A 26,330-nucleotide genomic window follows, 5' to 3' on the forward strand; every position below is an offset into this window, starting at 1 on the left:
CAGGGATATTTTCCTCACTCAAGTCTCTGCGTTGTATGCACACTTGCGTGTCAATTTAATAGACGCCGCCTTTTAGCCATTTAAGCTCGCCCATGGTAACTTGACCACGGATCCACTCGATTGCTTTTTTATATGAGTTCCATTATAGACTCAACAGAATTTAAGCTACATCACTGGTAAACGTTTTCACAAACTCCTTGTCCCTTGCAGAAACAAATACAACCAGCTATACTTAGTCACAACTGGAAGGTCAAAGACCCTACCGTGAATAATGTTCGCCTCTGAATAACATGGCCAAGGATCCCACTTACACTTTGTTTTTATATAAATATGAAGTATCTTATCACTCCTGGCTGGCTCACTAGTTTGCAGGAATTCGAGATATAAAGGTCAAGTAATCCTTTAGTCCCTTATTCTCTATTCAAAAAAGATTTGTAGTGATAGCACTTATTGGTGACAGTGGTTATATTTTATGCAATATATACAGGATCTGACACATGCTAACTTCTGAGCAGTAGTCTCAAAACGCAACAGCATTGCCATTATGCCCTGGGGTAGAAGCGTGACCTCCACGTGATAACGTCAAACGGCTGGGCCGCAGTCACACCATTCAATGCTGCACATAAACGAGCGTTGGCTCTTGGCCGACCTGTCTTCCGGGGCTCATCTTCAGAATGGCTCCAAATCTCCTCGGCCGGAAGTCTTTTTTTTCTGCTCAGGGAATTCGTTCTTAGACTTTCTTAAAACATAAATGTCTGTGGAAACCGATACAACCCAACCATAACCTAACTATCGTTTTGAATGCCCAATCACAAACCAAGTCATTTATAATACAATAAAAATAAGAAAAGCTGTAAATACTCAGCAGGTCGAGCAGCATCTGTGGAGAGAGAAACAGAGTTAACGTTTCAGGTCAGTGACACTTCATCAGAACTCATTTATACATCTGCCTGCCCAAGTTAGATTAAATTCTCCATATCTATGGCTCCCCACCCTCAGACTTCTATCAGCTCGATAACATTCCATTGGCAATCTTGGCTAATGCAAGAAGAAAAACATAATGGCCTTGGTACCTGTCTATTTTGTCTTACCTCAATGAATATATGGGTCTCTGAGCAGTTTGCTATTCTCCTTCACATGCGATAGCCTATCATTTTGCATACCGTGCTAGACTTTTGCTGAGGTTTACTCTTTTTGTTCCATTTGATCAACGAGGGCCCAAGCCTCAATTCCCCACCAGGTTACCACTCACCCGCTTTTGTACAGGGTGTCTCACAAGAAGGAGTAAAATTGTTCGATATAGAAATAGAGCTCACAATAAAATTCAAGACATGTAAAATCAATCATAGGATTTAAGATGGTTTTCATCAAGTAATCTTCTGCCTCAAAAGGTGGTGGAAGCGGGATCATTGAATTATTTTAAGGCGGAGGTAGATAGATTCTTTTTAGGCAAGGGAATCAAAGGTTATCTGGGATACATTGGAGAGTGCAATTTGAGACACAAACAGATCAGCCATGATCATATTGAATGGCGGAGTAGGCTCAAGGGGCCGAATGGCCTACTTCTGCTCCTAATTCGTATGTATCTTTATGTTTGTAATAAGAAAACCCAATGTAGCGATTACCCACAACACTTCCAATCAGAATTCTCCTGAGCTATGGCCCCTTTGCACTCCTGGACTACACTATTATTTTTTGTGGTTGTTTTTGAAATATATTGTGTGACATCAAACCTGAGGAATTTCCACCTTTGATTTCTTCAAATCTTTACATCTAGCTCATCGTTGAAGCCCAGAATTGACCTACCCATCCCATGCATTTTCTGACAGCGCATTTTCAGGAGGCAGAAGAATGAATCCAAAGAGGTAAGACTTGTTCAATAACACTAATCAACATCGCTCTTGCTCATTTATCTGTAGGCATTTTTGGGTTGATGAAGCAAGAACAGGACGAGGGAGCACACTTTGAGTTAATTGATGAGGGAAGGGCTGTCGATGTCATATACATGGACTTCAGTAAGGCGTTTGATAAGGTTCCCCATGGCAGGCTGATGGAGAAAGTGAAGGCGCTTGGGGTCCAAGGTGTACTAGCTAGATGGATAAAGAACTGGCTGGGCAACAGGAGACAGAGAGTAGCAGTAGAAGGGAGTTTCTCCAAATGGAGACGTGTGACCAGTGGTGTTCCACAGGGATCCGTGCTGGGACCACTGTTGTTTGTGATATACATTAATGATTTGGAGGAAAGTATAGGTGGACTGATTAGCAAATTTGCAGACGACACTAAGATTGGTGGAGTAGCAGATAGTGAAGGGGACTGTCAGAGAATACAGCAGAATATAGATAGATTGGAGAGTTGGGCAGAGAAATGGCAGATGGAGTTCAATCAGGGCAAATGCGAGGTGATGCATTTTGGAAGATCCAATTCAAGAGTGAACTATACAGTAAATGGAAAAGTCCTGGGGAAAATTGATGTCCAGAGAGATTTGGGTGTTCAGGTCCACTGTTCCCTGAAGGTGGCAACGCAGGTAAATAGAGTGGTCAAGAAGGCATACGGCATGCTTTCCTTCATCGGACGGGGCATTGAGTACAAGAGTTGGCAGGTCATGTTACAGTTGTATAGGACTTTGGTTCGGCCACATTTGGAATACTGCGTACAGTTCTGGTCGCCACATTATCAAAAGGATGTGGATGCTTTGGAGAGGGTGCAGAGGAGGTTCACCAGGATGTTGCCTGGTATGGAGGGCGCTAGCTATGAAGAGAGGTTGAGCAGATTAGGATTATTTTCATTAGAAAGACGGAGGTTGAGTGGGGACCTGATTGAGGTGTACAAAATCATGAGAGGTATAGACAGGGTGGATAGCAAGAGACTTTTTTCCAGAGTGGGGGTGTCAATTACTAGAGGACACGAGTTCAAAGTGAAAGGGGAAAAGTTTAGGGGGGATATGCGTGGAAAGTTCTTTACGCAGAGGGTGGTGGGCACCTGGAACGCATTGCCAGCGGAGGTGGTAGATGCGGGCACGATGGAGTCTTTTAAGATGTATCTAGACAGATACATGAATAGGCAGGAAGAAAAGAGATACAGAACCTTAGAAAATAGGCGACATGTTTAGAGAGAGGATCTGGATCGGCGCAGGCTTGGAGGGCCGAAGGGCCTGTTCCTGTGCTGAAATTATTTTTGTTCTTTGTTCTTTGTTCTATTTCCCACCATAGTATCATAGAGATACCCAACGCGGAAAGGGGGTTATTTTTCCCACCATGCTTGCATCAGCTCTTTGAAAGAGTTAGTTCTATTCTATGCTCCATTATCTCTTGTCCTATCTCCTTGAATTTTTCGTCTACTTATTTTAGGAACATTATTACTGAATCTGCTTCCAGCAACCTTTCTGGCATTGCATTCTAGATCATAACAACACGTTGTGTAAAGTAAAAATCTCTTCATCTCACCTCTGGTCCTTTTGCCAAATACTGTGACGTTATGTCCTCTGGTCACCCAGTCGTCTGTCAATGCAACAGTTTCTTTTTAATTACTCCGAGAATAGCCCTTGGAATGTGAACACCTCTGTTAAAGCTCACCTTATCCATCTCTGTTCTTAAATTATTTTAGCCGTCCAATATACTGAAGTCCTGCACCCTCTGTTGTATTCTAGCAAATCAACTATACTCCCTATCTAATGCCTTGCCGTCGTTCCTAATGTGTGGTGCCTCGAATTGGACACATTACTCTCGCTGTGGTCCAACCAGTTCTTTTTTGAACTTAGCTTTAACATAGTTTCTGTGTTTCTGTACTCTATGCCTCTGCTTATAAAGCCAAACATTCAAGAAGGCTGTTTTTTTAACCAGAATTCTCAACTTGTTTTTTTCCACCTTCAAAGACTTACGTGCATACACTACTGTCTCTGTATTCTGGCATCACCATAAAATTGTATCATTTGATTCATGGTGATAATCCTCACTTTTTACACCAGAAAGAAACACTTCACATTTCTCTACGTTAAATTTTCACCTGTGACGTGTCAGACCGTTTCAGTTGTCTGTTACTATCCCTCTGGAATCTGAGACGGCCTTCCTTACTATTTTCGGCATTTCCAACTTTGACACATGCAAAGTTTGAATTCATGCCATGCATCGGGCGGCACAGTGGTGCAGTGGTTAGCACCGCAGCTCGAGGGACCCGGGTTTGATTCTGGGTACTGCCTGTGCGGAGTTTGCAAGTTCTCCCTGTGTCTGCGTGGGTTTTCGCCGGGTGCTCCGGTTTCCTCCCACATCCAAAGACTTACAGGTGATATTTAAATTGCCCCCAGTGTAAGGAGGTGATAGGGAATATGCGATTAGTATAAATGGGTGGTTCTTGGTCGGCACAGACTCGGTGGGCCTGTTTCAGTGCTGTATCTCTAAATAAAATAAATGAAAATAAATATGCAAGATAGCCAAAAACGATTTGCCTTTATCAACTCACTGCTGGCTTTTATTGACTACATAAAAAAAATCCAATCAATATTGTCCAAAATTACTGCCTCTGAATTTTCCCCACAACCCTAATTGCCAGGTTTAACCCTCTCTCCTTTTTGACCAAGGATAACCTACTTGTCGGCAGGCACCACTCCCTCATCCAAGTTTTCGGCCAAAGCCGCTTCAATGGCTTCCCTTACTTCTTAAGTAACCGAGAATGCACTGCCATTTCCACTTTGAATGCTGCCAAAATGCAAGTAACTCATTTTCATCTTTTTTTCTTTTTTATGGGCCAAATGCAGGCAAATGGGATTAGGTAGACAGGTCAGGTTTTTTAATGCATCAGTGCAGACTCGATGAGCCAAAGGGCCTCTTCTGCACGGTATTATTCTTTGATTCTGTGATTTTAACCAATTTATCTACCATCTCTTCCTTTACCGGGAATCATCCCCTTCTTCAGTTTAGAACGTTTTAAGTAATCACAGTTCTCAGCTATGCCTTCTACCTCCAAAAGAAGAACTAATATTTGGTCCCTAATCGCTTCAACCCTTCATTTGCTTACTCTTTTCTTATTTGTATGTTTATACAATACACTTTTGTTTCCTTTATAACCAAACAATGTCTTTATTCCTCTTCTTTGTTTTTTCAGTTCTCCCATGTCCTCTTATTTGTCATCAACTGATTTATGGAGCTGATATTTAGCATCAGTTTTTTTTTCTGATTCAGATTAATCATACTATTTGTTGCTATTCACGGAGCTCTATGTTTTATCAAATATATCAAGTTAGTACCCAGGATCTCTCATCTTTTTAAGGCCTCCCATTGCTAATTACTCTTTTCCCTATCTATCTTTTATTTGAATCCAAATGGGCAAGATTCTTTGCAATGGTACATAAATTAACCATCCTCCGCTTGAATATCTCATATTTAATTTTTCCTTGTCCATTTCCTAGGTACTCTAAACGTAATGATATTATGATTATAGTTTTTTTCAAATGCTCTTCAGACATACTTCGTTTGCCTCTCTTAACTCACCAGAGTTAGATATTATTATTATTATTATTATTATTCAGTCATGGAATGTGGGCTAAGCCAGCATTTATTGACTATCTCTAATTGCCCTTGATAAGGTGGTGGCGAGCTGCATTCAGGAAACGCTGCAGTCATTGAGATGCAGATACACAGCAGTGGTACTCGAAAGGGAGTTCCAGGATTTTGACCGAGTGACAGTGAAGGAACACAATATAGTTCCAAGTCAGTATGATGTGTGGCTTGGAGGGGAACATGCAGGTGGTGTTTCCATGTGTATGTGCCCTTGTCCTTCTAGGTGGTAGAGGTCACGGGTGTGGAAGGTGATGTCAAATGAGCCTTGGTGAGTTGCTGAGATGCATCTTGCAGATGGTACACTCTCTGCCACTCTGCATCGGTGGTGAATGTTGAAGGTGCTGGATGGGATGCCAATCAAGTGGAGTGCTTTGTCCCCGATGGTATCGATCTTCATGAGCGTTGTTGGAGCTGCACCCATCCAGGCAAGTGGAGAATATTCCATCACACGCCTGATCTGTGCCTTGTTTACAGTAGACAGGCATTACAGAGGCAGAAGGTGAGTTACTTGCTGCATAATTCATAGCCTCTGATCTGCTTTTGTAGCCAGAGGCTGTGGCTGTTTCAAATGCGTTCCTGGTCAATGGTAACTCCTAGGATATTGATAGTAGAGGACTCAGCTATTGAATATCAAGGGCGATGGTTTGATATTCTCTTCTTTCAGAAGGTCATCAACTGGCACTTTTGTGACGTGGATGTTACTTGCCACCTATCAAGCACAAGCCTGGATACTGCCCAGGACTTGCTGCATCTCGACACGGGTTGCTTCCGTATCTGGGCAGTCACGAATGGTGTTGAATATTGTGCAATCGTCAGCGAACCTCCCCACCTCTTACCTTATGTTAGAGGGAAGCTCATTGATGAAGCAGCTGAAGATATTGGGCCGAGGACACGGCCCCGAGGAACTCCTGCAATTATGTCATGGGACTAAGATGATTGACCTCAAATAACGATTGCCATCTTCCTTTGTGCTAGGTATGACTTAAACGGATGGAGAGTTTTCTCTTGATTTCATTAACTGCTAGGGCTCCTTGATGCCATACTCGGTCAAATATACCTAAATTTTTCAGGGGCAGTCATTCTCACATCACTTCTGGATTTCATTTCTTTTATCCATGTTTGGACCAAGGCTCTAATTTGGTTAGGTGGTGAGTGGCCCTGGTGGAACCCAAGCTGAGCGTCGGTGAGCTGGTGTACTTGATGTCGACGACCCCTTCCATCACTTTACCGATGATGGAGAGTAGACTGATAGGGTGGTAATTAGCCGGGTTGGAAAAGTCCTTTTTTTTTGTGGACAGGCCACACCAGGGCAATTTTCCACACTACTAGCACTACTTCCTTCCTTGTTAGGCCAGAAACAGAGTGATGAAGACATTATAACTATTTACATTTTGGAATTGCTCTCGCTCTTTGCCTTTTGCAAGGTCACCGAACCAGTCTATTTTAATCTAGTTTATATTTCTAAATTGTCCCACATTAGTTTTGCATCTTTCTGCAACTTTTCGGCAAAAATACTTCTACACCTTCTCACCACTATTTGGTGGCCGATACGATAGATGCAGCAGTATAATAGTTCCTCAACTGTTCAGTAATTCTAATTAAATAGATTCTGTATTTTTACTCTTGGGTCTTCTTTGGGCCTCCTTATCTCGAGAGACAATGGATACGCGCCTGGAGGTGGTCAGTGGTTTGTGAAGCAGCGCCTGGAGTGGCTATAAAGGCCAATTCTGGAGTGACAGGCTCTTCCACAGGTGCTGCAGAGAAATTTGTTTGTTGGGGCTGTTGCACAGTTGGCTCTCCCCTTGCGCCTCTGTCTTTTTTCCTGCCAACTACTAAGTCTCTTCGACTCGCCACAATTTAGCCCTGTCTTTATGGCTGCCCGCCAGCTCTGGCGAATGCTGGCAACTGACTCCCACGACTTGTGATCAATGTCACACGATTTCATGTCGCGTTTGCAGATGTCTTTATAACGGAGACATGGACGGCCGGTGGGTCTGATACCAGTGGCGAGCTCGCTGTACAATGTGTCTTTGGGGATCCTGCCATCTTCCATGCGGCTCACATGGCCAAGCCATCTCAAGCGCCGCTGACTCAGTAGTGTGTATAAGCTGGGGGTGTTGGCCGCTTCAAGGACTTCTGTGTTGGAGATATAGTCCTGCCACCTGATGCCAAGTATTCTCCGAAGGCAGCGAAGATGGAATGAATTGAGACGTCGCTCTTGGCTGGCATACGTTGTCCAGGCCTCGCTGCCGTAGAGCAAGGTACTGAGGACACAGGCCTGATACACTCGGACTTTTGTGTTCCGTGTCAGTGCGCCATTTTCCCACACTCTCTTGGCCAGTCTGGACATAGCAGTGGAAGCCTTACCCATGCGCTTGTTGATTTCTGCATCTAGAGACAGGTTACTGGTGATAGTTGAGCCTAGGTAGGTGAACTCTTGAACCACTTCCAGAGCGTGGTCGCCAATATTGATGGATGGAGCATTTCTGACATCCTGCCCCATGATGTTCGTTTTCTTGAGGCTGATGGTTAGGCCAAATTCATTGCAGGCAGACGCAAACCTGTCGATGAGACTCTGCAGGCATTCTTCAGTGTGAGATGTTAAAGCAGCATCGTCAGCAAAGAGGAGTTCTCTGATGAGGACTTTCCGTACTTTGGACTTCGCTCTTAGACGGGCAAGGTTGAACAACCTGCCCCCTGATCTTGTGTGGAGGAAAATTCCTTCTTCAGAGGATTTGAACGCATGTGAAAGCAGCAGGGAGAAGAAAATCCCAAAAAGTGTGGGTGCGAGAAACAAGCCCTGTTTCACACCACTCAGGATAGGAAAGGGCTCTGATGAGGAGCCACCATGTTGAATTGTGCCTTTCATATTGTCATGGAATGAGGTGATGATACTTAGTAGCTTTGGTGGACATCCGATCTTTTCTAGTAGTCTGAAGAGACCACGTCTGCTGACGAGGTCAAAGGCTTTGGTGAGATCAATGAAAGCAATGTAGAGGGGCATCTGTTGTTCACTGCATTTCTCCTGTATCTGACGAAGGGAGAACAGCATGTCAATAGTCAATCTCTCTGCACGAAAGCCACACTGTGCCTCAGGGTAGACGGACTCGGCCAGCTTCTGGAGCCTGTTCAGAGCGACTCGAGCAAAGACTTTCCCCACCATGCTGAGCAGGGAGATTCCACGGTAGTTGTTGCAGTCACCGCGGTCACCTTTGTTTTTATAGAGGGTGATGATGTTGGCATCGCGCATGTCCTGGGGTACTGCTCCCTCGTCCCAGCACAGGCATAGCAGTTCATGTAGTGCTGAGAGTATAGCAGGCTTGGCACTCTTGATTATTTCAGGGGTAATGCTGTCCTTCCCAGGGGCTTTTCCGCTGGCTAGGGAATCAATGGCATCACTGAGTTCCGATTTGGTTGGCTGTATGTCCAGCTCATCCATGACTGGTAGAGGCTGGGCTGCATTGAGGGCAGTCTCAGTGACAGCATTCTCCCTGGAGTACAGTTCTAGGTAGTGCTCAACCCAGCGGTCCATCTGTTTGCGTTGGTCAGTGATTATGTCCCCCGATTTAGATTTGAGGGGGGTGATCTTCTTGATGGTTGGCCCAAGAGCTCTCTTCATGCCATCATACATTCCTCTGATGTTTCCGGTGTCTGAGGCCAGCTGAATATGACTGCATAGGTGTTGCCAGTAGTCGTTTGCGCAACGCCTAGCTGTTCTTTGTGCAGTACTTCTGGCTGCTTTAAGTGCTGCGGATGTTAAATCGCTGGGGGCTTTCTTGTAGTTCAAAAGTGCAATGCGCTTAGCGGCTATGACAGGTTCCAGCTCTTCATTATGAGATTGAAACCAGTCTGCATTTCTCTTCGCACTTTTGCCGTAGGTGGTCAAAGCTGACTCATAGATGGCGTCTCTGATGTGGGCCCACTTGGTCTCAGCATCCCCTGTGGGAGTGTTTTGAAGGGCTGTTACAAGTGAATTTAGAAATTTTTGTAACAGCTGTGGGTGAGAAATTCTGCTCGTGTTGATGCGCGGGTGGCCCTTCTGCTTGGAATGATGCAACTTCTTTGGTCTGAGTCTAACCTTGCTGCACACCAGGGAGTGGTCGGTGTCGCAGTCCGCACTGTGGAAGCTGCGTGTGATTTGAACACTGTTTAAGGCGGCTCGCCTTGTGACAATGAGGTCTAGCTGGTGCCAACGACGTGATCTTGGGTGCCTCCATGAAACCTGGTGACAGGGTTTAGTGTGAAAGAACGAGTTGGTGATGCAGAGGTTATGATAGGTACACAACGCAAGCAGTCTCTGCCCGTTCTCATTCATCCTTCCAACGCCATAGCGCCCAAGGCAGGAGGGCCATGAGTCATGGTCGGCCCCAACCCTGGCATTAAAGTCCCCCAGCAGGAATAGGTGTTCGGTGTTGGGGATGCTGCTAATGATGTTATGGAGTTGTTCATAGAACTGGTCTTTAGCTTCAGGTGCGGAACAGAGTGTTGGAGCATAGATGCTGAGTAGGTGTACTGGACCAGAGGTGGTGAGCAGTCGGATGGACAGTATGCGTTCCGAGCCATTTGAGGGAGGCTCTATCATGCTGAGCAAGGAGTTTCTGATGGCGAAGCCCACTCCATGCTGTCTTGGTTCTTCAGGATCCCTGCCCTGCCAGAAGAAGGTGTAGTCTTGCTCTGCTAGAGAGCCACTCGCGGGGAGGCGAGTCTCCTGAAGTGCTGCAATGTCCACATTGAGTCTACTGAGCTCGTTGTTAATGATGGCGGTCTTCCGAGAATCGTTGATTTGTGTAAGGTCTTCCGACAGGCCAGGACACATAGTTCTGACGTTCCAGCTTGCAAAGCGAAGGGCTGGTACCTTCTTTCCTTTTTTCATGTTGTTTGGTGCAGTGTATCAGTCCACCTTTCGGGCAATGACCCTGAGCTCCAAGCACCCATTGAAGCAGGCAGACTGTGGCGGGACAGAACCTTATTGACCGGGGGCTGCCCGGTTTGAGGCGGGCGGTAGCTGTCCAGTGAGGTGCAATGACCTCTCCCACCGACAAAGGCAACCCGTGGCGCCCAGTTTCTACGCCAATTTATCTGGACTTATAACCCGTAACTGCTGCCTTCCGTGTTGTTTCAGTCGCTGTGAGGCAACTATGGAGTGACCTCTCCATGGCGCATGCCTGGTCAAATTTATGGAGGTTGAGAGTTGCCCAGTCGTCAAAGCCCCCCTCTCGGCCTTTCTGGTGGGGTCCAAAGGAGTGCAGGACACGACGTTTGGCACCAGTATGGCTGCAGGAACTGCCGGAAACATGCCAAAGGTGACACATGACCGCCTACGGGGTTCCGCTCCGGATTATCTGTTAGGGTTTACTCCCTTAGCCTTGGTCTCTCCCGAGACGCCCACAAGGCAGTGGGGTTGTTGGGGCCCCTACACAGGTGTAGGATGGTGCCGGTGGGAGGAGGGGATGCAAGGGGGAGGGGTAGAGGGAGGGGGTGGGTGCAGGGGAAGGGGGTGCGGGGTGAAGATGGTGCGAGGGGGGGGCGGGCTGGGACGGGGTTGTGAGGGGGTGAGCTGAGAGGGTGGAGCAGGGAAGGGGACGGGGGTGGGGGGGGGCGGTGGAATCTGGTGCAGGTAATAAGCCATTTCCTCAGTGCCCACCATCGACGTCCGGAAAGCTCATCCACGTCCTTCGGGAGGTGAAGCATCATTTGGCAGACTTAGAGGTGATTACATTTGCTAAGGGTTTTTTTTTTTTGCAGTGGTTTAAATAAAGGCATGCAGCATTGCCGACAGTGCGCTGCAGATGCTCTCCAAGCCATCTCCCGCGGGCGCTTTGAAGTAGCGGCCGGGGGGGCCGTTCGTGGATGTTTTGGGTGTTCGGGGCACCTTTTCACAGGACTTCTCTCGGGTCCCGCAGCTCCTTCTTCACCTCAATGGACTTACCGCATGCCGTGGCTGCAGACACTCTGGACTGTGAAGACAGCAGGATCGGAGATTAAAGTATCGGCAGCTGTTCTCGTCAGTTTCATCCGGATCAATTTCATTGAGAAAACAAAGAGCAGGTGTGGCTGGGGGAGGGCAGTGGGCCCAGGTAACATAGACTAAACTAACTGTTAACTTTTAGATAGGGCTAAAATGAACTGATTTAAAGAGCCAGGGGAATTTAAACAGTTTAAGAGGGCAGATTGGGGGAGAAAACGTTAGGGATGGGAGCAGATGGCCATGGATAGAGTTGAACAGCAAGGGAGCTTCCTTGGGAGCTTCCAGCCCAGGAGCCATCTTGAAACTTGGGTGCATCATCTCTTTCCAGTGCGGTGACAGTGACCCTGTTTCATCTTCTTAGGTAAATTCCTAAATTAGTTTCAGGTCATTGGAGAGGGCCGTCGCTTGGCTGCTGACTTCAAGGTAATTTAGGAACTTACCTAACATAATGGTGGGGCGGGAATCATAGCTCTCAGGGGGAAGGATTGCATCATGGTGTGGGCCTTGAGGTGGCTATGCTGCTATCTGCAGCGCGGGAAAAAATGACAAATCATGAGATGCAGTGACTGGAATCTGTCAAGAGCAAACCAATGCCCTCTCTGTCATGTTAAGCAAGTCATTGGAGCGAAATATAAAATCTGATTAATTTGATTAGAATAATTTGGAAAAATCATAATTTTATACATATTTTGAATAGTGTAAATACATTTGAGCAGACCACTTTAATAAATAAAAATGATTTTTTCAGTAGTCAGATACAACATCGTAAAAGGCAAAATGCATTAAAATATTTTAAAAGTTAAATAAATTACTTTATAAATGGATATATATTGAAACATTTAAAAGGTCTGATAAATCATACCAGAAGTCATATAAATTTTTAAAAATTGTGGTAAATCATGCTAAAAGCATTGAACTTAAATGCGTAAAAGTTCATTCAAACAATTTGAAAATATATGCATAACAAAATATTTTAAAATCATGTGAATCATTTTAAAAAGAGTTGTGCGTTATAAAACTGATAAATCATACTAAACTTATTCACTTTAAAGCATTTGAAATGGAAGATAAATAATTAAAAAGATATACAATGAAAAACTCAAAATATCAGCTAAATTATGCCAAAAAGTGTTATACATTGAAACATTTAACAATAAATCTTGTTAAAATTCATTTAGAGTAGAACATTTAAAGCATTCAGGCAAATCGTCTTAAAATTTAATTGAACAGTAAAAAAGTCAATTCAATCTTGTTAAATATATTTGAACATTTGCAACGTTTGATAAATTAAGTATGAGGAGAGCTGAAACATCGGCCTATGTCAGGCAGCCTTTTTCAAATTTCCCTTCTGGTGCCAGTGACCTCATTGGTTGTTTGAAACATGACAACAGGTTCATAATCACCCGACATACCAGCCCTAAAATTTTGTTGTTAGTGGGCAATTAACCTAAATCTCTCTACTGCTATATTTCCCGTTTTAATCTGCAGGTCATCCACAAATTCTGGGAAGCCTTCAGAGCCGGAGAGTTTGACCCATCGCAACCTCTGGTTTGTCGTGCTTCAGTGCACACATTAATAGTCCAGAAGTTGTTTCGCCTCTGAATTAGGCCATTCAACCCATCGTGCTGAAAAAGAACAATCCAGCCTAAAGTGGCTTTCCATTTCTTGATCGGTAGCCCTGAAGGTTAAAGCTCTGGAAGATTTTCTTTTTAAATGCAGTTAGGGTTTATGATTCTCCCACCCTTTCAAATAGTGATCTCCGAATCTCAACAACTTCTCCCTGAACTACCCCAAACAGGAATGTGATAATAACAAGTTAATCTGACTGTGCAGTGTCAATTGACGATTAACTTTGTCAAGATATAAGCGATAACTCCCCTGCTTTTCTTTAGAATACTACCATTGGATTTTTTGCATCAACCCAAGCAGGCATATGGGGCTTCAGTTTAACATTTCATCTGGAAAACAGCACTTTCGCAGCGAGAGTGCTGCCAACTGCGCGGTGATTGGTCGTCATTTTTTGCATTAAAAGTTTTTATGCAACTATTTTAAATCGGTTGTGTTATGTCCAGGTTCGTAGCAGTTGATAGAAAAATGGAGGAGATCTCAGGCAATTCGCGTTCCATGACCAAAGATTAAAAGACACATTTCAGCAGTTATGTCAGTTCTGCTAAACCGCGAGCCTCTGTTTATGTGTGTGTGTGTGTGGGGGGGGAGAGAGAGAGAGAGAGAGAGAATCAAATTGGTACAATTCCAGAGAACCAGAAAAAAATCCTATAAATCAACATTGCCTTGAATCCCAAACAAGATAGACAGTTGCCAAAGACACCTCCATGTTTTTCTTTAACGCAGGGAACGTTATTGGAATTTAAGCAAGCTGATAAGGTTCCGAGAACAGGACAAAATAGTTGGAGACAGGGATCCTCCGTCACTGACTTGGACTGGGCTGGCTGTTGAGTATGTAGCATCGTTTATAATTGGACATGTTAAATCATAGCAAGTCAATGACTGGGTTACAAGAGTGTCCATGGCATGGCTGTCTAAAGAGACAATTAAACGAGATTCCAACGTACTAATGGCGTACAAGTATTCGATCTAGGGATTGGGACCATCCTGCAGGTAAGCACACACAAAAGGACGAGTGGAAGATTGACCCTGCATGTCACACGGATAGGTAATGCAGCCTGGGGCACAGCCATGGGTCTTGTCACTTTGTGGTTGCACTTCTACCTAAAACAACACCGGCAATGTAACTGTAGAGTCCTTATAATAATACTCTGTTATTAACGTATGCCAATTCTTGCTTGTGCTGACTAAAATATAACCACTTTCGTCAATGCAAATATTACTTTGGGCGATTTTGGAACTTAGGAACGAAATTGGTTCAGACTCCAGTACTCTTGTACGGGTAAGTTTGGCAGTACGTGATCATTTTGGGCGGGCAGAGTTGTTTAATTTTCGTCTGATTGGTTAGTTTGGGTGTGATTGGACATTTTGGGAACGAGGATTGCTTTGGAGATGTTAATTTAATTTGAGGTAACGCACATTTTCTTTCCCATGATCAGTCAGTTTGAGTGGAGAGCTCTGTTTGATGATAAGGGGTCCGTTTGGGAGTGCACGGTAGGTTTGACGTTCTGCCCTAACATTGCAGTAATAACCTGTTCTGCAGTGATGTTTTGGTTGGGGCTGAAAGGTTAGTTATGACTGAGGGGCCAGGCTTCGATTATGTGGTCACTTTAGGGTGAAGTTAAATTTTGGGGTGATGTTTCTTATTGAAGTTGATAAATCGATTGGGATGAAGGCCTGGTTCGGGGGTGTTGGGTAAGTTTAGGGATATTGGTCAAGTTGAAGTAATGAGTCAGTTTGGATGATTGTTTATTTAGGAGGTGATGAGTTAGTTTGGGTTGGAGATTCAACTTTGGGTGGTAGGTTAGTTTGGAGGTGATGAGTCAGTTTGGGGTGAGGAGTTAGCCAGGCTCAGGTTCTGCTTGAAGTGAGTGGTCAGTTTGCAAGGTTTGGTTATGTTTAGTGAAGGATCAGTTTGTGAGTAACGGTCATTTTGGGGGTTAGGGTCAGTGTGGAGGGAAGGGTCATTTTAGAATGAGGAGTACGTTTGTATGATGTGTCAGTATGGGACTCAACGATCAGTTCGGAATGGGTACAGTAAGTTGGGAGTGATGGGTCATTTTGGAATGTCGGCCGTTTGAGCATTGAGGGGGCAGGTTTGGGTGGTAGCTCAGTTTAGTAGTGAGAGTCGGTTTGCTGTGATAGGCCACTTTTGGGGTATTAGGGCATTTGACAGTTATAGGTACTTGGGGGTGAGGACTCAATTGGGTGCAGGTAGGTCAGCTTTTATGTGGATGGTCAGTCTGTGTATGATGAGGAGTTTGGGTGCAATGTCAAATTTTGTGTCTGACCAGTCAGGTGGGACGACCTGCCAAATTCGGAGTGAAGGCTCAGTTTCCGGAAACGGGCTAGTTTGGGGAGATTGGTCAGTTTATGAATGACAATCATTTAGGTGGTGATGTTTCCGTTTGGGAGTGCAGAGTCAGTTTGAGTTTGACAGTCAATTTGGAACTGATGAATACGTTTAGGAATGATGCATCAGTTTGAAGTAATTCGCCACTTTGGGGGTGAGAAATAATTGTAGGTTGATGGGCCAAGTCTGATTAATGGTTCCGTTTGGTGTACTCGACAAGTTTTGCTGTGATTTTTGAGTTGGAATGCCATGTACTTAGGTGTGAGGGTTCAGCTTCAGGGAGACACATCAGATTGGCGATGATAGGCCAGTTTAGTGCACAGATCAATTTTTGACTGATGGGTCAGTTTAGGGTGATAGATCAGATCGACGTGATGGGGAAGTTTAGAATGTGATGTGGGTTTGGGGTTATTAGTGGTCATTTATCGATAGTAAATCAGTTTTTGGATAATGAGCCACGGTGCATTAATGCTTCAGTTTCAAGGTGGTTGGACATTTTGGAGGAATGCTCCAATTTTGGGTGAGGGCTAATTTTGCGTTTGATGTTTATGTTTGGTGATTTTCCGTCAGTTTGGGAGTGATGGATTAGATTTTTAGTGATGATCAGTTTGGAATAATGGTCACTTTCTTCAAATGCGTCAATTTGGAGTAATGGGTCAGTTTTCAGTGATGGAGAGTTCATGCTAGATCGGTCAGTGTGGGGTAATGGAGCACTTGATGTTGGTTGGTTAATTTGGGTATGAACTCTCAGATTCATGATGAAAGGTTAGTTTATTGTGGTGTATCAGTTCCCATGAAGCTTCAGTTATGAATTGATGGATTGGTTTGTGAGTGATGAGCCTATTTCGGGGTAATTGTACAGTTTGGAGTAAAGCCCCAAGTTAGAGTGTTTGGTCAACTTTGAATAAAGGTTCAGTTTGAGGTAATAGGCACTGTCTTGGTAATTGGCGAACTTTGCAGTGATTGGTCATTTTGGAGATGATAGTTTATTTTAAGAATGATGGGACAGTTAAGATGAAGGCTCAGTTTGGAGGTGACTTATCTGTTTGGAAGTGATGGAGCAGTTTGAGACCATGGTTTATTTTGTGTTTGAGTGCAATTTCCGGGCTGATGGGTCATTATTAGTGATGGGATAGTTGTGCGGTGGTTCACCACTCAGGAGTGATGCGCCAGTTTGGGAATGATGTGCCAGTTTTGGGATGATAGGTCACATTGCAGTGATGGGTCAGCTTGGGGTAATAGGTGACGTTCGCAGTAATGCATAACTTTGGATGTGATAGATCAGTTTGAAAGCAGGGCGTAAGTTGGGGTGATAGGTCAGTTAGCGATGATAGGGCAGTTTGAGGTAATGGACTCGTTTTCAGTGATATGATAGCTTCAGAATAAAGCATATGTTTGTGGGTTGGCGCCAATTTGTGATGACACATCATAATTAGGATCTTACATCAGTTTTGTAGTGATAGGTCAGTTTATGGTTGATGGGTTTGTTTGGAGATGATAGATCAGTTTCATGGTGGGTGGACATTTTACAGTAAAGTGCAAATTTAAGGATGATGGGTAAATTGCGCCTTGGGGGTCAATTTGGCTTCAAGGATCAGTTTGGGTAATCTGCATGTTTTTGTCAGTTTGGTGGTGATGGTTAAGTGTTTTGTGATGGGGCATTTAGTATTGGATTAGTTTGGAGTTATGGGTCAGTTTAGGAGTGATAGGGTCAGTTTGGGAACCACCAGTCATGTTAGGTATGAAAGGTCAATTTAGGCTGCAGGTCAGTGTAAAAGTGTGAATTCTCCTTAAGTTGCTACATTACCCGAATATGGATCAGCAGCTGTGTTTGTTAAAGTACATTACACGGCATTGTTTTTTAAATTTTATTTAGAGATACAGCACTGAAACAGGCCCTTCGACCCACCGAGACTGTGCCAACCAACAGCCACCCACTTATACTAACCCTGCAGTAATCCCATACTCCCTACCACCTACCTACACTCGAGGCAATTTACCGATCAACCTGCAAGTCTTTGGCTGTGGGAGGAAACTGGAGAACCCGGCAAAAACTTGCAAACTCCACACAGACAGTGCCCAGAATCGAACCCAAATCGCTGGAGCTGTGGTGCTAACCACTGCACCACTGTGCTGTGTTGCTGTTTTGCTGCTTCAATGTACAATTTACCCTTCGCTTAAATTTTACAATTAGATTTATCCCGTGAATTCAACTGCCAACGTTATTTTTCGCTCTTCTCATCATCGGTCATAAACAGATAAATCTCGTGCATGATTCACGTAATCTCTATATTCAAACCCAAAATTGGTGTATAAACTGTGAACCTGAGAAGACACAAGTAAGAACAAGTAATAGCTAGGCAAAACTGCAGTGGTGACTCTTAACTGACACAAAGCAAGCAGATCAACTGATGTGTTCACCATTACCAGAGAGTCAAAGAAGAAGAATATTGCCAGAAGCCCGTAAGTTGAATGATTGGAATTTCATTGAATGAGGTGATCAGCTGGCACCAAATCTTTCAAGATGGTGCTAATCAGCAGATCACAAAACCACGTCAAGAGTCATTCGATGTTATAAATGCAAGAGAGTGGGTACAAAGCAAGAGGCGACGGGGCCTATGTCATGGCAGTAGCTCATTGGATAGAACATAGGGTAGATACTCAGCTTCATATGAAATGGTCCCCTGAGGTAAGATATGGCCGATCACTTTGAAATAATAACATGAAGGATAATTAGAATGAAGGGCACCAGAAGTTCGTTACAAAGAAGGTCGCCAAACTGTGGAACTCAGTTGCAGGATTACTGGTTGAGGAGGTAATAATGTCAACATTCAAGACGAATTTGAACAAGTAGATGAAGAAAAATCTCACATTACTACCATGGTATATTTGTTGCATTACTCCTCCAGCCATATAGTTTATTCAAGATGTTATGGCAAAACCTGAAGAAGGCTGGCGCTTCTTTGGAAAAAAAATAGACATGAAAAAATTTTAATTCGACTGCCACAAGCCGTGAATGTGTGGAAGACGTTTATTATTAACAAATTATTCTCTATGGTGAACATTGGCAATTTAATATAACAGCTTTTGAATTCTCAAATTGGGAACAAGCCATCAGTTCAGGCAGGACCTTAGCACTAAATGAATCAGATGCCCGTGGGATAATTCACGAAAAATAATCCATTGAAGATAATAGAAGGCGATTTCAACATTAAGATGTAAGTGTTATTGACAGGAGAATGGATTGCAGGGTAGGTTAGGCAAACCTGCTTTGGATTAGAACAGTTTCTAACAACTAATCCGTCAGCATCATTAATTAAGTTTCAGATGTGAAAAATGTTATGTGCTTGCTCTCATCTGATGTCGTTTGTCACCCTCCACCCCCCTCCCTTTTTAAGCAATGCCTCGATTTAAAAATTCTCAATATTGCTTTCAAATCCAAACATCGTCTCGCCCCTCCATTTCTGTAATCTGTTCCAGCTGCATAACCCACCAAGATAATCTGCACACATTCGATTCTGGTCTCTTGAGCGTTCCAGAATTTAGTCGCTCACCATTTGCAGCTGTGCCTTCAGATACTAACTCCCTGAACATGGAAATTCCCTCAAGAGACCTCTCTGCCTCATTACATCTCCCTTCTCATGTAAAACGTATTGAAATCTAAAGTTTTTTTTTAACAAGCTTTTGGTGATCTACTCCAATATTTAGTTTTATGCCTTGGTACCCCTTTTTGTTTGATCATTTTCCCATGAAGCACCTTTACCTACTTTGGAGACATTATAGAAATGTAAGTTGTTATTATTGTCTTACATTTTCTGAAAAAGTTGGTGACACCCCAAGCATCTTTGATCTCAGTCAGTACTCTATCAACAATATAAACACTGGGTGGACTAGTTGTTCCTATAACCTATTCCCGTGCTGTGTGTTCATTACAGTTCTATGTACTTCTATGTAATATGGAGAACCAGGTGGCAAGGCTCCTTTTCTTTGTAGATTCCAACATATTCATGCCAATGGAACAACTTCCATTCACTGCCGATGGATATGCTTGCATTTTTGTTCTGTGAAGCCAGTTAACTTACTTGATTAAATTATTAATGAGAACAATGGGATGCTTAATGATCATCTTCAATTCCTTTCTGAATTTGCTCTGGGATACTGCATAAATAAACGTGTTTGTACAGGAGCTCAAACACCTAAGCATGTAGCCGCATTGTTCTGCAATAGTGAAGGAGTCGTTGTAACTTGCTTCTAAAAGTTGAATATCTGTAAATTGGACATATATCATATATATTAAAAATACAGCCCATAACAATATAAAACTACCAGAAATAACAAGAAGTAAAATTATAGATTTCCTTCGGTTCTCCATTTCTGGATCAGTGTGTTTCACAACTTTGTTGTTTCCTCGGAGTCCACTCCTTACTCTATTGGCCAGCACAATATGCCTGATAGTTAGGGTATTGAACAGCACGATCAACACAAATGGTGCAAATGGGGTTAAAATGGTTTCGAACAAGAAAAATGCGACCCATATGGGCAAGGTATAGAAGCTTGATTTTACATAGCAGGACCATGGCACATTGTCAATTATTTCTCGAGGTTCGTATATAAAATAGATTGGAACATTTTCTAATATGCTTAAGAAACACACCACTGTTATTACCACAATTGCAGTTTTCTCGGTGCAATATTTTGCTCGAAATGTTTGGTAACAAATAGCGACAAATCGATCAAAGGTGAAAGCCACAGTTAGCCAGACAGACCAATCAATCGAAACAAACAGCAGGGCCAGATTCAGACTACAAACAGGTGTATAATTCAGGAATGAATATGGAAAATAAGCATCTTTGACCTCATACAGAATTACTTCAAATATCAGGACCATTAGATCACCCACTGCCATGGCCACCAGGTAACAGGTGATGCATTTCGAGAGGCCACAATTTCCACGGGAGAGAATGATGATTGTCACCAAGTTAGCTGCAAAAAGACGAAATACAATTATTAATTCTTCTTACTCTTAGAGGATGATAGGTCAACAGTTATTTTCATAAAGTTTTATGCTTTCCATCTTGTTGCCCAAACCTGCCATTCAAGCGGATAGAGTTAGTAATTCTGAAAAAAAGGATAGATTTCTTTATGTAATACAGGTTGCTAACGTTGTCTGCAGTACTTCAAAAAAGGAAAAAAAGAAACAAATGCCGCCATAAAATACAGGGTAGGAGTTTTCGTTTTCCACCTGAACAAAACTTTATTTTTGCCTCCAGTCACATCAACATGTAATGACCAGCATGGTGCAAGACGTGTGACAATTTTGCTTTGCCCGGTTCACACATTTGCATTGTGGTGCAATTTTTCAACGAAATTTCCCAGTGTAAAACCATATTTCAGATGCAGATTATCTCATGTGGCCGAACTCCATCACCAGCTTCAAGCCGATCGTCAGGTTGAAAATGAATCCCACTATCTCCTCATTTCAAGTATCCAAAATTGCCATGAAATGTAACTTTCAGTTGCATAACCCAAATCTGACCGCAGTATTATACAGTTTTCGCTTATGGAAGCAGGTGGAGATCTCATCTGGTGTTCTTTCCATGCGTTTCCTCAGCAAATGACTAGCTAAGAAAGCTGTCCCAGTGTCACTTCCTTTCATGTACACAGCATAATGGCAAACATTTAATTTTGCATGGCGCCCTAGCTATGCACCACATGAGTTATTTACAGCAATTAGATTGTAAAATGATGAGAGTTACGTGGGATCTCAATGTGAGTCGAGGCCATTTTGGTGATATTTGTTATTATTAGAAAAAGGGACGTTTGTATACCTCAGATGCAGACACTTAAAAACTCATTTGAAATTTAGGTTATCAATAACATGCAATAACCATTAATATGAGGCAGAGGCTGAGCAAAGAAAGGGCTCCCTTTATCCGCTCACTTTATTTCCAAGTTTTTTGACCAGTTGCATTGCAGGATGGATGTCCATAAGGTAATCCATGGTATATTGTTCAATAATCTCCACCCCTAGATACCTGTGGCTACATAAGTATCCCTCAATAAATAATTTCTCAGGTTATTTCCCAGCTGGTTTTCAAGTTCTGTATTTTAATCAAAGCAACATTTTTATCACACATTTGTGTGATCAGTTCTTTGGTGTCAAACCTGAGGTGAATAATGGGGGAAAAAAACCTTTCATCTCAGGTCCAAGTATCTGTCAAGAGTGAAAATGTGAGATTTGAGGCTGTACCTATACTCATTGGAATTTAGAAGAGTGATAGTCGACCTTATTGAAACATGTACAATTCTGAGTGTATAATAAAAATACAATACTGTGGCTTCCGGAAATCTAAATCGAAAACAGAATGCATTATAAATTCTCAGGAGACCTGTGGTGAAAGAAACACAGTTAAAGGTTCAGGTCTAAGGGATCTTGACTGGAAAGATGTTATATTTCCCCTCGTGAGGCCTATCTAGACCGAGGGGTCACAGTTTCAAAATAAGGTGCCCCAATTGTAAAATGGAGGGGATGTTGGTTATCTTCACTCAACGTGTCAATAATCTTTATAATTCTCTATGCTGGAGAGCAATGGTGGCTGGGTCATCGAATATATTCAAGACTGAGTTAAATCGATTTTTGATCGACAAGGGAGTCTCTGGGTTGTTGGAGCCAGGCAGGAATGTTAAATTAAAGCTACAATCAGATCAGTCGTGATCTTATTTAATGGCGAGCAGGCTTGAGGGCCGAATGGCCAAATTCAGCTCCTATTTCCTATGTTCTTACACGCCATTGTTATTATGTGAACTGTTGAATTGGAATTTTAACACAGAGTTGAAAATTCCTTTGAGCATAGGGACAACGTATATAATTATGTTTGTCAAAATTACCAATTTCTTTTTTTGACATTTATGTATGACACTGGATTTTTGTTTCCTTCTAATTCATGAAAACCATTTTAAAATCTACAAACAGATGGTTCAAAATCCGAAATGACTAATAACAAAGCCGTCAGTTTCCATCTGCAGCTCGTGTACAATAACGTGAAGAGAGCAAGCTGCTCATTGTAAAGCCTGGCCGGAATTCATTCCATTATTGAAGGTAAACATGACTGCTACGGCTGTGATCTAGTTTTTTCAGCAACTATATTGGATAAAGTTATTGTGGAGTGATCCCCCGATCTCCTCTGGTCACTTCAACCTTTTACACCGTTTCTCCCAAATTATCAGGATATTTCTATCGAAGTTGTGGTAGGACATAAGAGCAGGAGAACTTCTTTGAAAGTAATGCATTCGCTCGATTTCGATGACGGAAACAATGCTTTGGGGAGTTCGTAATTTTTAGTGTCTGGACATTAATCATTGCTGACCCTCTGGTGTCGAAATTTGCTTTGGGAAGTACCTCTTAACATGAGGTATCACATGCACTTCTTGGTATAAGCCTCTCTTAATATTCAGTTCTATTGAAATCAATTCTGCTGACCATCAGCCGGGAGGGATAGGCAGGCATAATAGTGCCGTTCTGCCTCTAAATGTAGAAATGAAAATCTAGCAGCTATGGTTGCAGATTTTAACAGAATCCGCCCGACATTCTTGCACTTAAAATAATGGAAGACAATTAGCTTTTTTTTCGGGAAGCAACGGCCTCCTGGAAGCATTTAGCGTTTTGTACTTGGCCCAGGCGATGTGGAATACCCAGATGTAAAGAGTAAAGTTTTTAGCAGCATTACCGGAGAAATCATCACTTGGATTTAGAATTCTAAGAATGCAGCAGCGGATGGTCGTGCTTTAGTGTTACTATTATTTGCCTCAATTTGCTTTGCAGCCTCACAACAGTAACCGCGTCTAACTTAAAACAACAGAACATATCCCATAATAACAGAATTAACCGCTTTGCATTGCATACAAAGCAAAGATTTACCGAGTTCAGTGATCTTGTCTTGTAAACCTAAAAAAATGACCACTGCTGCTATAAGTTTTCCACAGTCATTAGCAGTGATAAAAATACATTTCTGCCATCCAAACTGGGAAAATAATATTGATCATGAATGTGAAATTAGTCCGGAGCAGTGGGCTAAATTGCTGATCGCAAAATAGCAGCGCATTTTATCAAATTAATTGCACATTAACTTACCTCACACCTGTATGTAGTCCAACAAAGTGGTTGAAAGTGTCCGGGTACTGGATATCGAAATCTACAGCATAGTTTATAATAATGGTATAAATGCAACGGAAAATACAATTCTCGCACCAAAAATGATGCGTTCACACAACACATGCTATGGAGGGATGAAATTGGTCTTTGGCAGCAGAAGGAAAGGATCTCGGAGCAAATAGGTAACTTGCTTTACAAATCGCCCGATTTCCCTTCACATAGCCCACATTGGAAAGGAAACATCAGCCTGAGTGTAAAATGAGCTGGCTATTCGCTCTGAGCTTGTTTTGCATTGTTAATGAGACAAACTTCAGCCAATGAGGATCCATTTTCGGTATTATTGGCCAGCTGAATGCAATAGGTGTACACCAGGAGCACCTCCTTCTTTGGAATTGTAGAGAGTCAATAAGCCCTGTTGCTGATCTTGAAGCTGGTTAGATTTGAACATCAGTGAATGATAGCATTTTGTTGTGGGCAGAGGCGGAGCAGTTCTCCTCCTGGTTTCACAGCATATAACAGAACATTTCTTTTGACTTTTCTTGAGCAAAATCTGAAAATCCATTTAAGATTTGCTGGCCTGCCAACTCGAGCCGATATCAGTACTTACTGAGAAACGAAACTACAAGAGTTTCTACCATGCGTAAGACAACTCCACTAAATCATTGAAATTAAACAATCTGAATAAAGTGTGCTTCCTCTCAGGTTGTTACATTAGCAATATAACAGAAAGTAGGGGCAATTTGTATTATGACTTTGATGCCAGTAATTATTGTCAGCAAAGCAAACACATCAAAGCAAAGAATAATATTGTTACACCAAATAAAGGAACTGTGACATAATGCAGCCCTTTTCTCGATGAGTATTAACTGATTATAGGCGACTTACCAGGAACGCCAATTATTGCAAGAGTCGGATAGTAAATGTTTTCTATCTGTATGATTACTGGCTGAACCATATTTCCAGAGAGGTGATGTTGCTTCTAAGGGTTCTGGGCGCGCATAACTTCTGTTTTCAAAGTAAGGGCCTATTTATGACAGATGGAAATCTCAAGTGAAACACACGCATTGCGTAATGAGTGACATGAAGCTGACATGCAGGTTTAGCAAGCAATTAAGAAAGCAAAGGGTATGTTAGACTTTCTTGCAATAGGATTTAAGTACAGGAGTAAGGATCTCTTGCTTCAATTGTATAGAACCTTGGTTAGACCGCACTTGGAGCGCTGCGTGCAGTTTTGGTCCCCTTACATTAGGAAGGATAATATTGCCAGAGAAGGAATGCAACGAAGTTTCAGCAGACTTGTTCCCGGGATGGCTGAACTGTCCTATGAAGAGAGATTGGAGAAACTGGGCCTACACTCACTACAGTTTCGAAGAATTGAGAGGTGATCTCATTGAAACCAACACAATATTAAAGGGAGAGCCAGGGTAGATGCAGACAAGATTTTCCCCTGGTTGGGGGTCTAGAAGCAGGGGACACAATTTCAAAATAAGAGGGAAGCCACTTAGGACCGAGATGAGGAGAAATGTATTTACTTAGAGGGTTAAGAATCTTTTGAATTCTCTACCCCAGAGGGCTGGGGAAGCTCAGTCATTGAGTATGTTTAAAGCAAATATTGACAGATTTCTAAATACAATGACATAAGCGGATATGAGGATAGACCTATTAGAATCTGCAAAAATAAACATCATATAATCATTATGATATAATAATATCAGTTGAGTTTTGAAGAGCCATGATCGTATTGAATGGTGGAGCAGGCTCGATGGGCTGAATGGCCTACTTTTGCTCCTATGTTCCTATGAAACAAAATATGCGTATTTGAAATGGGTTAGCTTTCAAGGCCTTGGTTCAATCAAACAACGTATTAATCTTATATGTTTGCTACTATATACATCATTTATGTTCAGGCGTTTCAACACTACATGTGAGATCGAAAAACATACAAATACACACGGAAACCAGTCCAGTCAATTGCATGCAGCTGTGCAGCCTTATAGATATTCGGACCTGTTAGATTTCTGCAGGTATTAATAGACCTTGTTGGAAGTAAAACAGTAGCTTTGCAGTCAGATGGGCTGTTTATTCGAATGTCATTCGAATAAACCCTCTAAAATGCTGACCTTTCGTGGTCCTGACATTTCAGCCATGAAAATCTATTGTTCCCGTGGTTATGATTATGTAAACAGTGCAGACCCATCAAAATCTGCAAAAATATTTTAGTTTCTGTCACTTTGTCCATGGCTTCCTTTGGATATTGAGTAAACAGAAAGTAACCAGTTGAGTTTTGAAGGGATAATCCGAAGTAAAATGCTAATACACATGGATCCACCATCATGGATTTAATCTTTCCTATGAGGGAACAATTAAAACATAATTCATTGGAAACATCCAGTATATATAGAGATAAAAAAAGCTTCATAAACTCTGAAGTCTGCCAACCTCAAATTTTCAAAAATTTAAGGGATTTGCAGTCCTATAAAGATGTTCCCTGACCCGTACACATCAAGCTTTAGGCTTTTTATGCCTTTCCGTATGAGACCAGAAATTCTGGACACCAACCAGTAAGCAAGTGAAGGTTGGGTAATAGCACCAGCAGTGAATTCCATCTGTGTGGTGTTATATTTTACCTTTCAGAGGCCGACATTAAATAGCAAATGTGTCAGGTCGCGGGAGCAGGCA

The 26,330-nt window shown here is 42.6% G+C and overlaps 1 protein-coding gene across 1 annotated transcript; it reads right to left on the reverse strand.

Annotated features, from left to right (window-relative positions):
• Window positions 1-542: 542 nt before the first annotated feature.
• On the reverse strand, window positions 543-24,606 carry LOC137345826 (probable G-protein coupled receptor 139). The gene is made up of 3 exons (XM_068009076.1): window positions 24,537-24,606; window positions 19,582-20,482; window positions 543-711 (listed from the first exon to the last, which is right to left on the reverse strand). Exons 1-3 carry the CDS (start codon window positions 24,604-24,606, stop codon window positions 543-545), a joined length of 1,140 nt encoding a protein of 379 aa, XP_067865177.1.
• Between the last annotated feature and the right edge of the window lie 1,724 nt (window positions 24,607-26,330).

This window comes from Heterodontus francisci, chromosome 29 (assembly GCF_036365525.1).
Source record: "Heterodontus francisci isolate sHetFra1 chromosome 29, sHetFra1.hap1, whole genome shotgun sequence".
In the NCBI taxonomy this organism is placed as follows: domain Eukaryota; kingdom Metazoa; phylum Chordata; class Chondrichthyes; order Heterodontiformes; family Heterodontidae; genus Heterodontus; species Heterodontus francisci.

Excerpts from the sequence above, each read along its gene's own strand:
- LOC137345826 (XM_068009076.1), bottom strand. The coding sequence starts at position 24,606 with ATGGTTCAGCCAGTAATCATACAGATAGAAAACATTTACTATCCGACT. Across the intron at positions 20,483-24,536 it reads TGCAATAATTGGCGTTCCTG|CTAACTTGGTGACAATCATC; the intron begins GTAAGTCGCCTA and ends GTCTTTTTGCAG. Across the intron at positions 712-19,581 it reads CTCATTAATAATTTAATCAA|AAAAAAAAGACTTCCGGCCG; the intron begins GTAAGTTAACTG and ends TTCCCTGAGCAG.